At 44.0% G+C, this 15650-nt stretch overlaps 1 protein-coding gene across 1 annotated transcript in view; it reads right to left on the minus strand.

Moving 5' to 3' along the window:
- The window catches only part of CCDC88B (coiled-coil domain containing 88B), a 60603-nt gene extending 45348 nt beyond the window's left edge, over positions 1-15255 (minus strand). The window contains exon 1 of the mRNA XM_069740101.1: positions 15050-15255. Coding sequence (XP_069596202.1) covers positions 15050-15109 — 60 coding nt within the window. The 5' untranslated portion in view covers positions 15110-15255. The remainder of the gene's footprint in view (positions 1-15049) is intronic.
- Positions 15256-15650: the final 395 nt, after the last annotated feature.

Below are 15650 nucleotides of genomic sequence, written 5' to 3' on the forward strand. Positions count from 1 at the left end.
GCGACAGTACACCTTGCACACAACAGCACACAATGTGCACCTTGTGCTCTTATTGGACCACCTGGACTTTCCAATTGTTTTCCAAAATACTAAAGGGATATTAATGATTAAATTTACATTAAAAATGATATTCCAATTCCATTCCAAATCACATTTTTGTGGCATTGTCATGTCTTCAGACTTGTTTATATGAGTAATTGGAAGTCACTGAACTTTACAGTAAGCAGAACTCGGATAATATTTCGGGTGGGTGTCAGGTTATTGTGTAAACTCTGATATACTTAGAAAAAAAATTGTGTGATATATTTTAACTATTATGTGACACACAGAAGCTATGAATATCTACCCATAAACGCTACTCAGTATTTAAATGCTAAGATAGTGTAACACAATTATATAAAAATGTCATTTGGTGGCCAACTTAGTATATATTACCAATAATTGTATACAGGGCTGAGAGGATGTATAGGTGGAGGTAGGTGCCACATAGTGTAAACCAGAAGGGCAGCAATTTAAAGGGAATCTGTCAGAGGGTTTTTGCTGTGTAAGCTGAAGACAGCATCGTGTAGGGGTTAAAAGACTTATTTACATGCAATGATTGTTTTAGCATCAGCAGAGCCTGGTAGTGGACTCCTCCCCCTCCTGTGACAAGCAGCTCACTGTCTATGAGCCTGGTGTGGGCGGGGTTAGCTTTCTCAGCTCTGCTTCATGATAAACCTAAAAACTATGAGTCAGAACAGCTGCACCCAGTAAGCTAAGTGATACATCGTTGGATTCAGCTTCTCTTTGCTTACATCAGGCTGCTCTCAGATGAAATAGCAAAAACCTGCTGACACATTCCCTTTAAGAGAAAAAAAAATCACATTGCTGGAGCAGCAGCGCTGACTGAGTCCTGACGCGGCCTGCTGCTTATCCTGATTTATTATAACAAAAGACCAGTAACTGCCCTGCAAACATTGCTCAGAGTAGTACTGAAGTCAGTAGTTTAATGCCGGCACGGGAAGCAGACTGTATATTATGCTGTTTGTCAATGTGAGTGGCGCTGATCTGGTAGAGAAACTCCCACAACAGTGTGTCCAAAAGAAGCCAAAAAACCTGTTAAAACGCTAAGCAAGGTTACAGGGAAACTAACAAGAGATGAATTCTTTCCAAACCACAGACAGGATTAGTCAGACACTGGCTTTGTTATTGCAGCTGTCTGATTGCAGCACTTCACAGAAAACATACTTTGAAAAACCTGTCTGGGTCCATGTGTATCAGGTGACTAGTCCAAAGCTGGCAGGACCCCAGCAGATCTCCCCGCCCTGCTCCCCTATATGTGTGTATAGGGACAGACCTTTCCGCAGTGGTGGCAGAGAGGCCCCCCATCCTGGTATATATTTATATGCCCTCTATCCTGGTATATATGTCCCTCATACTGGCCCTATCCTGCTATATATATATATATATATATATATACGGTATGTATCCCCCATCAGGTTATATACTGTATGTCCTTTATTGTGGGCCCCATCCTGTTATATGTCACCCGTTCTGCCTATGTTTGTTTTATTTTTTTTATATACTTTAGAGATTCCACTCTTGATCCTGTCCCCGACGCACGGCGTCCTCTTTTGAAGCTGGTAGCTGACTTCGCCGTGCAACTGACAAGAGCACGTGACGTCAGCTGCTGGCCTCTGATTGGCCGGCAGCATGTATTGCCGTGCACTGACCCAACAGGTCCTTGTGCCACAATACACTTTAGCTGAATGTGCATCCGAGGACGCGCATCCAGGTGAAGTTTGCTATGACTTCGGCAGGCCCCTCACTCGCATGGGTCCGGTTGCTGTCAAGGGGATTTGGGTATGTGCACACGTTGCGGATTTTGCTGCAGATCCAACGTGGATTGGCCGCTGCAGATTCGCAGCAGTTTTCCATGCGTTTACAGTACCATGTAAACCTATGGAAAACAAAATCCGCAGTGCACATGCTGCGGAAAAAAAACATTTTCTGCAGCATGTCAATTCTTTGTGCGGATTCCGCAGCGGTTTACACCTGTTCCATAATAGGAATCCGCAGGTGTAAAACCGCAGGTGAAATCCGCACAAAAACCGCAAAAAAACGCGGTAATTCCGCAGGAAATCCGCAGTGCGGATTACCTGCGGATTTACCAAAATCTGCAGAGAAATCCGCAGCGTGTGCACATAGTCTTAAGGTAGGGAAAAGCTGCTGGGGATCTGCCTTGGTTCCCACCTGGCTTTTCAAAGTATGTTTTTTTTCTGAAACTCTGCAGCATTTCAAACATACCTGACTGCAAGAAGAAAGCCAGTGTCCGATCCATAGTGTCGGTGGTTCGGGCAGCATTAATCTAATGACAGGTTCCCTTTAAACGCAAGGCCAACAAATAACAAAATTCACAAACGCTTCTTCTCCAAAGAAATTATGCTACTCAAACCAAGGCCTCCTAAGGCCTTATACATTTATACATTTAGGCCTCATTCAGATCTCCGTTTTTCTCACGTATGAGACATTCATCAGTTTTTCATGTATGTGGAGAAATAAAAAAAAAAAAAAAGTCATCCGAGCGCTGTCCGATTTTTTTCAAAGACTCATTGACTTGGATTTCTGATTTTGCTTTGACCCTGTCGGATCAAAATCAGACAGGACTCCACAATTTTCGGTGGACCTCTAGGTTCATGAAAAATCACGGATATATGAATGGCCCCATAGACTAGAACAGGTATGATAGCAATCCGTGAAAAGCACAGATAACACTAGTATGCGAAAATTGGATGTCTGAATGAGGCCTAAAGGAAAGAGATCCAAACACTTAGATTTCTGTGAGAAACGGCCAACCATCCAAGTAAAATTCAGATGTCCATGTTGCACGTACATGTTTTATCTGGGTTTTTTTTCCTTTCATAAAAACACATGATTCACTGATAGTAAGAATGGACACACGGATGACGCATGGATGATTCACTGATGGTAAAAACGGACACATGGATGATTCACTGATGGTAAGAATGGACAAACGGATGACGCATGGATGATTCACTGATGGTAAAAACGAACACATGGATGATTCACTGATGGTAAGAATGGACACACGGATGACGCATGGATGATTCACTGATGGTAAAAACGGACACATGGATGATTCACTGATGGTAAAAACAGACACATGGATGACACATGGATGATTCACTGATGGTAAAAACGGACACATAGATGACACATGGATGATTCACTGATGGTAAAAACGGACACATGGATGACACATGGATGATTCACTGATGGTAAAAACGGACACATGGATGACACATGGATGATTCCCTGATGGTAAAAACGGACACATGGATGACGCATGCGGCACCTACGGAGATCTTACCCACAGGTCACTACTTTCTTTATACAGTGCCTACAAGTAGTATTCAACCTCCTGCAGATTTAGCAGGTTTACACATTTGGAATTAACTTGGCATTGTGACATTTGGACTGTAGATCAGCCTGGAAGTGTGAAATGCACTGCAGCAAAAAATAATGTTATTTCTTTATTTTTTTTTTTTTAAATTGTGAAAAGTCTTTTCAGAGGGTCATTTATTATTCAACCCCTCAACCCACCAGAATTCTGTTTGGTTCCCCTAAAGCAGGGGTCCCCAACTCCAGTCCTCAAGGCCCACCAACAGGTCATGTTTTCAGGATTTCCTTTGCATTGCACAGGTGATGCAATTATTACCTGGGCAAGACTAAGGAAATCCTGAAAACATGACATGTTGGTGGGCCTTGAGGACTGGAGTTGGGGACTTGCCCTAAAGTATTAAGAAGTAGTTCAGGCACAAAGAACAATGAGCTTCACATGTTTGGAATAATTATCTATTTTTCCAGCCTTTTCTGACTATTTAAGACCCTCCCCAAACTTGTGAACAGCACTCATACATGATCAACATGGGAAAGACAAAGGAGCATTCCAAGGCCATCAGAGACAAGATCGTGGAGGGTCACAAGGCTGGCAAGGGGTACAAAACCCTTTCCAAGGAGTTGGGCCTACCTGTCTCCACTGTTGGGAGCATCATCCGGAAGTGGAAGGCTTATGGAACTACTGTTAGCCTTCCACGGCCTGGACAGCCTTTGAAAGTTTCCTCCCTTGCCAAGGCCAGGCTTGTCCGAAGAGTCAAGGCTAACCCAAGGACAACAAGGAAGGAGCTCCGGGAAGATCTCATGGCAGTGGGGACATTGGTTTCAGTCAATACCATAAGTAACGTACTCCACCACAATGGTCTCCGTTCCAGACGAGCCCGTAAGGTACCTTTACTTTCAAAGCGTCATGTCAAGGCTCATCTACAGTTTGCTCATGATCACTTGGAGGACTCTGAGACTGACTGGTTCAAGGTTCTCTGGTCTGATGAGACAAAGATCGAGATCTTTGGTGCCAACCACACACGTGACACGTTTGGAGACTGGATGGCACTGCATACGACCCCAAGAATACCATCCCTACAGTCAAGCATGGTGGTGGCAGCATCATGCTGTGGGGCTGTTTCTCAGCCAAGGGGCCTGGCCATCTGGTCCGCATCCATGGGAAGATGGATAGCACGGCCTACCTGGAGATTTTGGCCAAGAACCTCCGCTCCTCCATCAAGGATCTTAAGATGGGTCGTCATTTTATCTTTCAACAAGACAACGACCCAAAGCACACAGCCAAGAAAACCAAGGCCTGGTTCAAGAGGCAAAAAATCAAGGTGTTGCAGTGGCCTAGTCAGTCTCCTGACCTTAACCCAATTGAAAACTTGTGGAAGGAGCTCAAGATTAAAGTCCACATGAGACACCCAAAGAACCTAGATAACTTGGAGAAGATCTGCATGGAGGAGTGGGCCAAGATAACTCCAGAGACCTGTGCCGGCCTGATCAGGTCTTATAAAAGACGATTATTAGCTGTAATTGCAAACAAAGGTTATTCCACAAAATATTAAACCTAGGGGTTGAATAATAATTGACCCACACTTTTATGTTTAAAATTTATAAAAATTTAACTGAGCAACAAAACTTTTTGGTTTGCAAGATTTATGCATCTGTTAATAAATCCTGCTCTTGTTTGAAGTTTGAAGGCTCTAACTTATTTGCATCTTATTAAACCTGCTAAATCTGCAGGGGGTTGAATACTACTTGTAGGCACTGTAGCCTCAGCTGTCGGATTACCATGTGATACTTCTGACGCACATACACACCTCTCATGGGCCTTTGTGATCGGTTGGCCTTTGCCATTTAGTCTGCTCTATCCCTCCCCCCAACACACTCTTCCTGATGAAGTTCTGACGAAACGCGCGTTGGGGCCACGGTGAGCATTCTGACTGACAATAATGCTGTAAGTACATTATTGTTTAATAAGCCTTCTTGATTGTTTTTTATTTTATGGTGTTTCCTCCTATACACATGATTTACTCCATTTGGAGACCCTTTTCTGCTGGCCACTATTGTGCCTGGGTTCAGCCAGCCACTCTGTGTTAGGCCACCCGGCAGGTGATTTGACCTGTGCATTCATTAGATGGATTCCATTTTTTGGTACTTACTATCTACTACTCTTGACTATTCCATGTGGCTGAATTATTTCTTGTGTTGCACTCTGCACTTTAGTTGATCGGTCTTAATGCTCCCGGCACCTTGTGTAGTAACCTCTGTTTTGTACCTGTTGTTGTTTTTATTTTACTTTAATAAAAATTATTTTAAGGATTATACTCTGTGAGCTCTTTCTTTGGTGTTATTACGTTTCATCTTATGAGTTAATCTTATCCTTCTTTATGGTGGCTTGGGCAATTGTGCAATCACATTAGACACATGGTAGAACTGAAATAATCGCGGATCCACCCATGACTACAGGTGATCCTTTATAAGTCAAGTTAAATAACTTTTGACCTCTCTAACAATTAAGGAATTTGACACAGCAGAATAAATTATTCTTCAATCATCTGGTCTAGAGATTCATTAACCTGGGAAATTTAAGGTAATAAATGGAGGTTTCTTGATGGCGACCACCATCAACAGGAAGTGGCTCCATCATGTATGGGAAGACCCTCCAGATTAAAGTTGCATGCTGGATATTCTAGGAGCATTGCCATGCTGGCTGCTTCCAGAAATTCTTTACAGGCTGGACCTGTGCTGCACATCACTGGTTCTGGAAGAATTGCGATGGAGAGAACCAACTTGCATGTCACAAGAACATAACTGAATTGCACGAGAGATGGAAGAAAGCGACATAATCACCTTTATTTGACATGGTTTACATGGCTTTTTACCATTTTTTGGCTCACCGTTACAGATAATGGATTTTTATCGCAGATAGCAATGAATGAAAATGTTTATGGACTCAATGAGGCATTACAATGAAATGCCCCTCAACTTGTAGCAGCCATCAAGTCTATAGATAGTTATGTATAGAGTTATGGAACTTTTTTTTTTTTGCAAGAAGCCACAACTTCTGTAAAAAAAAATATTTTATTATAGGAACTTTTGCAGAACGGATACTGAACTAGGGGAATAGGGAAAATGGTTTGCTCCATTAATTTACCATATGAGGAAATATTACTCATTCAGTGGTCTAACTTGGAGCGTCACAGGTGCAATTGCCCTTGGCTCAAAAATTCTTCGGGATGCACTTTACAAAAGAAAACAAATGGAAAGTAACAGTGGAATTGTAAGCAGCTAAAATCTGGTGACCGTGCATATGACCCAGACTTCTGGTCGGGTGCCCCAGTTCTCCGGCAAACGCCCCTATGAACTCTATCGGAAACAACATGGCACGATACAATTGGATCATGTAGTAGACCAACAGTTCTTGTATTGCACAGGGTGCTGGCGACCCACGCAACGCCCCTGCTCTCACTGACTGTAGATTCTAGGCTTTTTGGATGCAAGTGACAAGACTTTTAGGGCCTAGAAGATGACAGAATTCTGCTTGATTTATCCAAGTGCGGAGTCTCAAACTTGAGTACAAACACTACACTAGTAAAGCTGAAATAACCATATTATACACACGTTTCTAAACAAGCTTTCCAAAAACTCTAGATTATGACCAATCACCAGTGCTGAAGGCTTTAGAGATATGGTTTGTAAAGGTGAAAATAGCCAGCTGCCCACAGACTGGTACACGGGGCTCCAAATCTCACCACGGACCAGGTGCGAAAGAAAGAATGACCTTGCTCAATTAATTTTTTTTAAGGGCCTTTAGCTTGTTCTTGAGCCATGGCGACTTGGTGGATGAACGATCTGTAGGTAGCCTAGATAGGTCCACCAGCATCTTCTCCGCCATTGTCTTGATAGTATCAACCCATCGGGTTGCTGGCCTTCCTCTTCCGACCATGATGTCCTTCTCCAGTGATCTCTCTGTTTTGTACGATGTGTCCAAAGTAGGCAACTCGTAGCTTGGTGATCCTTGCACCCAGTGACATGTCTGGCTTGATTTGTTCCAAAATTAGTTTCTATCTTCTTGACTTCTTGCCATCCATGGTATTGATAACATCTTTCTCCAGCACCACATTTCGAAAGTGTTGATTCTTCCTTCTGATGTTTTGTTTCTTTATGGTCCAGTTTTCACATCCATATGTCACCACAGAGAAGACTAAACTGTATATAAGTGGTGTCTTCATCGTCAGTGAAATGTTCCAATGTTCCTCGATTTGAAGACCTTGTCCAGTGACTTTAATGTATCAACTAATGTATATTAACATTTCTTCAATGCTTCACTACAAAATGTTTCAAACAGGTACAGCAAATCCATAAAAAAAGCCATACTAGCAACACGTTTCTGGTCAGGTACTTTACTCATGGTGCTCTGGATATGATCTTTTGGTTTGCACAAAAGTTCATCGTTCTAGGCAGCGCATCGTTCTGTGTAAACAGGACTTGTGCTGCCGAGAACAATGGCAGCCTATGATATTAGGTCAGTGCGCGTCTGACGCCAGGTCTGCTGGGGTAAACATGGTATTAAGTGGCGGACAATCGATAAATACTTACAAATCAGAGATCATATAACGCTGAACATTTGTAAAATGTAAAGGCGCCCAAGCTTGTGATGATTGTGCACAGATGACTGCATCAGTCACATTGTTGATAATTCACTTCTGGTGACACAAAGACAAAATGAGGAAGAGACACAGATGGACATACCGTATAAGCCGATGTTGCAACCGAACCTGCTTTTCAGTGCACGATGACAACTTGTCCGGACTTAAAGTCACCGTCCTTACTATGTTTCACAACATCCCATGATCTTTGTCCAATATAATGGGCAGAAAGTAGAGGCGCTGAGCTCCTCGTAGGCCCCTCTTATACAGTAACTTTAGTATATTGGGGCTTATAGGGAAATTCCCATTTATTTTAATTACTTTAATGATCATATTTAGGTAAGCAAAGTAAAAATAAGCTATTTTGCTTTTGGCAAGCCGCTGCACCAAAAGGGAATGGAAACAGAAAGGCAAAGAGATTTCTTATATTCCGGCATAAAATGTGTTCATTTTTTTAAAATGCTACCCAAAAGTGGAAGATTCCTTTAACCTTCGTCCGGCTGAGTAGGTACAATTGTAACTATTCCGTTTTAAAATTGCAGTAACTTTTTTTTTTTTTCGAAAAGCCGTAGAGGGCTGAAATTTCGTGACATCTCTGCAGTTTTGGTCCAGAATATATTGGCCAAATTTCAATAAAATATATATGAAGGTACAATTGTACCTCTGCAGCCTGTTACGTTGTAAAATTATGCAGCCTGACGAAGGTTAAATAGGTCTCTATTAGTAAATATTGGTATTCCCTATGAAATAACAATTCTGAACATCTTTCTCTTAAAAGTCGGCTTTGTACTGTTCCTCTTTTATTCCCCTTGGAATGGATTCCTAATTGGGTAACTGGGTTTTCTCTTATCTCCTGGGCGTTTCTGGTGTGTGTAGCACCCATAGTCATGGTGTAGATCCAGAGATTGTCCGTGAGAAACCACCAACGCGTTTCTGGTGTGTGTAGCACTGATACACATGGTGTATATCCAGAGAAAAAGATTATTCACTGCATACTGTGTCAAGCAGAAATGATGGGGTTTATTTACAGTGGTGCTTTGACATGAACGAATGGAAAATTGCGTCTTGATTAGGTCTATGAATAATTGACATTTTGATTCAGAGAATATTTTTCAAACTATCACAATAGAGGAGAAGCCAGAAACATGAAAGTATCTTTATAGCACGCTGTACAGTCTGTAAACAAACAGCTTCACTTCTGCTTCACCCATTGAGTGTGCAGTGAATAATTCTCTTGATGTACACTGCTCAAAAAAAAAATAAAGGGAACACTGAAATCCCACATCCTAGATATCACTGAATGAAATATTCCAGTTGCAAATTTTTATTCATTACATAGTGGAATGTGTTGAGAACAATAAAACATAACGATTATCAATGGAAATCAAAACGAATATCCCACGGAGGTCTGGAGTTGGAATGATACTCAAAATCAAAGTGGAAAATCAATTTACAGGCTGATCCAACTTCAGTGGAAATGCCTCAAGACAAGGAAATGATGCTCAGTAGTGTGTGTGGCCTCCACGTGCCTGTATGACCTCCCTACAACACCTGGGCATGCTTCTGATGACACGGCGTATGGTCTCCTGAGGGATCTCCTCCCAGACCTGGACTAAAGCATCCGCCAACTCCTGGACAGTCTGTGGTGCAACGTGACGTTGGTGGATGGAGCGAGACATAATGTCCCAGATGTGTTCAATTGGATTCAGGTCTGGAGAACCTGCAGGCCAGTCCATAGCTTCAATGCCTTCATCTTGCAGGAACTGCTGACACACTCCAGCCACATGAGGTCTGGCATTGTCCTGCATTAGGAGGAACCCAGGGCCAACCACACCAGCATATGGTGTCACAAGGGGTCTGTGGATCTCATCTCAGTACCTAATGGCAGTCAGGCTACCTCTGGCGAGCACATGGAGGGCTGTGCGGCCCTCCAAAGAAATGCCACACCACACCATTACCGATCCACTGCCAAACTGGTCATGCTGAAGGATGTTGCAGGCAGCAGATCGCTCTCCATAGCGTCTCCAGACTCTGCCACATCTGTCATGTGCTCAGTGTGAACCTGCTTTCATCTGTGAAGAGCACTGGGCGACAGTGGCAAATTTGCCAATCCTGGTGTTCTGTGGTAAATGCCAAGCGTCCTGCATGGTTTTGTGCTGTAAGCACAACCCCCATCTGTGGACGTCGGACACTCAGACCATCCTCATGGAGTCGGTTTCTTACTGTTTGTGCAGATACATGCACATTTGTGGCCTGCTGGAGGTCATTTTGCAGGGCTCTGGCAGTGCTCCTCCTGTTCCTCCTTGCACAAAGACGGAGGTAGGTGTCCTGCTGCTGGGTTATTGCCCTCCTACGGTCCCTCCTGGTGTACTGGCCTGTCTCCTGGTAGCGCCTCCAGCCTCTGGACACTACGCTCACAGACACAGCAAACCTTCTTGCCACAGCTCGCATCGAATTGATGTGACATCCTGGATGAGCTGCACTACCTGAGCCACTTGTGTGGGTTGAAGAGTCCGTCTCATGCTACCACAAGTGTGAAAGCACAACCAACATTCAAAAGTGACCAAAATATCAGCCAGAAAGCATTGGTACTGAGATGTGGTCTGTGGTCCCCACCTGCAGAACCACTCCTTTATGGAGGGTGTCTTGATAATTGAAAATAATTTCCATCTGTTGTCTATTCCATTTGCACAACAGCATGTGAAATTGATTGTCAAACAGTGTTGCTTCCTAAGTGGACAGTTTGATTTCACAGAGGTTTGATTTACTTGGAGTTAGATTATGTTGTTTAAGTGTTCCCTTTATTTTTTTGAGCAGTGTATAATAGGATCCCACTCAGATTTCGCAAGCTCCTCCAAGAAACCCCATGTGTGCACTCCAAATAGATTCCATATCCAGAGATTGTCCACTAATGCGATTCGGGTGTGTGTGGCACTCTTAGGGCTCATACTCACTTGCGTAAAATACGGCCGAGTCTCGCATGTTAAAACTCGGTACTGCCGCTGGCACTCCAGAGCGGAGCATGCGGCCGCACAGCAATACATGGAGCTGCACGCTCCGCTCCCAAGTGCCGGCGGCAGAGCCGGGTGTTACCATGCGAGACTCGGCCGTATTTCACCACGAGTATGAGCCCTTATTCATAGCATATATCTACAGATTGTCCATGAGAAACCACCAGTGCATTTAGGGTGTGTGTAGCCAGGGCCGCCATCAGGGCATGACGGCCGTGACTGGCGTATGGGGCCCGGTGAGCAGAGGGGGCCCGCATCGGGCCCCGTCTTATCTGCTCACCGGGCCCCTACCGGCAGCCGCAGGCTGAACCGGGCCCTTAGCGCCGACGCTGCAGCTGTTTAAAGCTATTGACGTGCGGGCGCGGGCCCGCACGTCAATAGTTAACAGCCGCGGCGCCGCCAGCCAATCTGAGGCTGGCAGGCGCTGACGTCAGCCGCACCGTGCGTGCATGTCGCCGGCGTCTGACATCATTGTCAGTCGCCGGCGAGTGCATGCACGCTGCAGCTGCGTGGAGACTTCGCCCACCGCAGGACCGCGGCAGGTAAGAAGAACTTTTTTTTTTTTTTTTCTTGAGAGCGGCGATCCGGGGGCCCAGGGAAGAACACTGGGGCAGAGTGCGCTGGACGCAGAGGGGGCAGAGTGCGCTGGACGCAGAGGGGGCAGAGTGCGCTGGACGCAGAGGGGGCAGAGTGCGCTGGACGCAGAGGGGGCAGAGTGCGCTGGACGCAGAGGGGGCAGAGTGCGCTGGACGCAGAGGGGGCAGAGTGCGCTGGACGCAGAGGGGGCAGAGTGCGCTGGACGCAGAGGGGGCAGAGTGCGCTGGACGCAGAGGGGGCAGGATGGATACGATGGAGACAGATGGGGCAGGATGGGGAGATCATATGGGGCAGAATGGATACTCATGAGGGCAGGATGGGAGAACATATGGCTGGAGCCTGCAATGAGACACACGGGGGCTAGGATGGCGAATATTACCATAGGGGCTAATTAAGGGATATTATTATTGCAGTGATGTATTTATTTTATTTTTTGAGTATACTGTTTTAAATGGGGGGAGGTCCTGTTACTGTGCAGAGTGATACTATGTCACCTTCTTTATGTGGTGTAATGTAGAGGCTGTGAAAATTAAGTAATGTATTCTGCAAGTGGAACTCAAGATAACTGTGTTATTTCTGCAGAGACGAGTCCTGGCTGGCTGGAAGAAATGATGGCGGTCTGTGCTGGATGAAAGATGAAGGACTTCACCTAGAGACGTCACTGGTGAGTCAGTGTTAACTATACACTGACACTATACACTGTATACTATATACAGAGCTCCTGTGTATAATGTCACCGGTGATCACTGTATTACCTGTAGACACTGCTTACTAATTACAGATCTCCTGTGTATAATGGCACTGATGGTGATAGTATTGTGTTTTTTTTTTTTTTTATTACTGATCAGTATTGTAGTATTCAGTCACTATGTGGTGGTAATATGCGGTCTGGTCATGGTGTTGTGGTATTTGTTCCTTGTGTTTGATATTATTCGGTCACTGTGGTGGTAATATGTCATCTGGTCATAGTGCTGTGGTATTTGTTCCTTGTATGTAGTATTATAGGTCATTTTAAAAATTGAAAAATAAATAAAAATATACCTAAATTGTATTGCATATTTTAACAAATATTTAGTAGGTTACAGTAGAGTAGGAAGAAGAAGAAGACACAAAAGAGAATAGTAAAACCAAAAACACTCAGTTTGAAAAAATGTTGCAGTAATCCGCAAGTGCTAGTAAAAGATGTAAAAAACAGCGTATTTGGTTGATACGTTTTTTGCAAAAAATGTATACTAAGCTGCTCTACCAATCTTCACGGTATACCCTTATCAGAGCAGTCCTAACTAATGTATGCAATCCCTATCTGATGTATTTAAAAACCTGATCATCTGTATATAACCTGTGTGAACAGGGTTCAGAGAGGAAAAATCCATGTGTGCATACAGGGTAGAACAGCTTTTGTGCAGATAGCCCAAGAGGAGTGGTGGAACTCCCCAGTCTTGTAAACACAAGAGAACAATTATGGAAACAGGAACACATGGGCTACAGTAGAGTAGGGCACGGCCAAAAGTGTCTACCGTGTTCTGGTGGCGGCTTAAAAAATCTTTTGGCCAAAACAAAAGCTGCTGGCTATATGTGTGATCTGGTGATGGGAACTGTTAATGTGTGATAGGTGAGAAGTGGAGATTTTCCAAGAGATGGCGGTGGGACTGTGGACAGTTCGAGGGGTGGAGCCTGGAGGCGGGGCTGGGGTGGAGCCTGGGCGGAGTCTCAAGGGGGCCCCGAAAATTTTGCCAGTATGGGGCCCCGAAATTTCTAGTGGCAGCCCTGTGTGTAGCACCATTACTCATGGTGGAGACTGTCCATGAGAAACCACCAATGTGTTTCTGGTCTGAGCTGCACACTTTCATATAGTGTACATGCAGAGATTGTTTATGAGATACCATCTATATGATTATGTTTTGTTTAGTACCCTTACTCATGGCATACATCTACAGATTGGCCATGAGAAACCACCATCATTTTAGGTGAGTATGGAATACTACCAGAGGTTGTCCATGAGACACTACCAACGCGTTTCAGGTGTGTAGCACCCTTACTCATGGCACCCATCTACAGATTATCCACGATAAACCACCAACACGGTACAGGTGTATGTAGCAACCTTACTCATGGCGTACATCCAGAGATTGTCCATGAGAAACCACCAATGTGTTATACACCATGTGTAAGAATGCTACATGCACCAAAAACGCGTTAGTTGTTTCCCATGGACAATATGTGGAAGCACAGCAACTACTTATTAAACAATTCTTAAAAAAAATCATTGCAGATTTTACCGTCTGAGCTGGATTCATGCTTATTAATATTTTATGCCAAAATAAAATCATCATGTCTGCCATACTCGCATGATCATGTAGAGCGGTAACGTGCCGAGGTTATCATTAGCACACACCAGTTTTTTCCTTCAAATTAATGGCCTAAAAGTAAGAGTTGGCAGAAGTCCTATACAAATCCACAAATAAGATATTGTGATGTTTGTTGTACTGTATGACGAGCTCAGCTCTAGTATATCTGAAGACAAAACAGCAAATCTTCCGCAAATAATAAATTGCAATAAATTTGTCCGAAACGCGTTGAGTCGGTGTGCATCTGGGTGTATGAAGGGCTGATAAGCCTGTGCTGCACTGGAGGAGACAATGTCTGAAAATGATGAAATGGATTTGCTCAACATACAATTTCCTCTACACTTGATGCACTTTGCACTAATGATACGTAGAGCTGTGTGGAAAGTAGAATATGCGATGATATATCTGGTGCCGCTGGCGCAGTTCAGGGGGTAGATATGAATATACAAGGATGATTTAAATAATGCACAAAGAGGAAAAAAAAATGTAGCAGGGACACCGCTAAAGATTTGGGGCTTGTGCCGGAGTCCTTATTTCTCCAGATGAGATCCACTTTGAGCTGTATCAGCATCAACATGAAGGTAAATGAAGGAGCCAGAGTGCTGCCCGTCCTGTACGCTGCTACAAGATGTCAGCGTTCTGGCACAATCATGTCATTGCGTTGCACCACCTGCGTCCATCCATGTTGTGCGGCAGTAGAGGACGCGGTCGCTCGATTTAGGCGAATTGTGGTGGATGGCATAAAAGGTGGCATTGTTACTTTTGGAGGGGGCAAAAATGGACAATTACTTTTAAGGGGTAAATAATACTTTTTAAAAGGGGCATTGTTTGTTCTACTTATGGGACATTATTATTATTGGGATAGAGGAAGCAATACTCGCCTTTTTCAACCCCCAGAGTTTACAACCCACGTTTCGCCACTGCATTGTGCACCGCCAGATAACTCAGTGCTGACGCGTATGACGACATGTGCGATTTCATATAACATCACACTAAATAAATCCATATACCATTTTTGCATAAAGACAAAAAATGCAAGTAAGGGCTTTCTTACCCATGTGACCAGAGCTCCATCCATTAGGTGGTCGATGGTCGGCCCCTGTTGGTCATCCATGTCTTCCAGTTGCTGTACAGGTTGTTAGGTTTCCTCCGCTAGCTCTCCGGCACTTTAGGAGACATTTTATCTCTGTATATTTGTCTCGTCGCTCAGTCGTCTCCCCTATGTCCTCCGTACATTATACTTCTCAGCGTCACTGTGGTTTCTGCACATAGATCAGTTCCTCTCTCTAAGTCCTGTATCCTCCCTCTTCTTACCACAGTCAGTAAGATGCCGGAAGTTTATCATTGCGCAGTCTCCGAGTTTGGCCCCCGTAAGTCTTTAGATGCCAGTATGCGTATACCCGATAACCTCCCGTACAGTGCATGGGGCACAGAGTATTTCAGAGATCTCTGTTCCACTTGTGCAGTGTCTACGGGATAATGCCCGTCCGGCCTCATTCATCAAGGCCGACTTCAAAGGTTACATTTTCTATGTGGATTTTATGCACATATTTTTAAACCTGTACATATTTTCAGCAATCATTCATAAATTTATGTGAATTTTTGCTGAAGAAAATAAATACACAGGAAAAAAAAATTAATGCAAATATGTGAAT

This window comes from Ranitomeya imitator, chromosome 9 (genome assembly GCF_032444005.1).
Source record: "Ranitomeya imitator isolate aRanImi1 chromosome 9, aRanImi1.pri, whole genome shotgun sequence".
NCBI classification, from domain to species: Eukaryota; Metazoa; Chordata; class Amphibia; order Anura; family Dendrobatidae; genus Ranitomeya; species Ranitomeya imitator.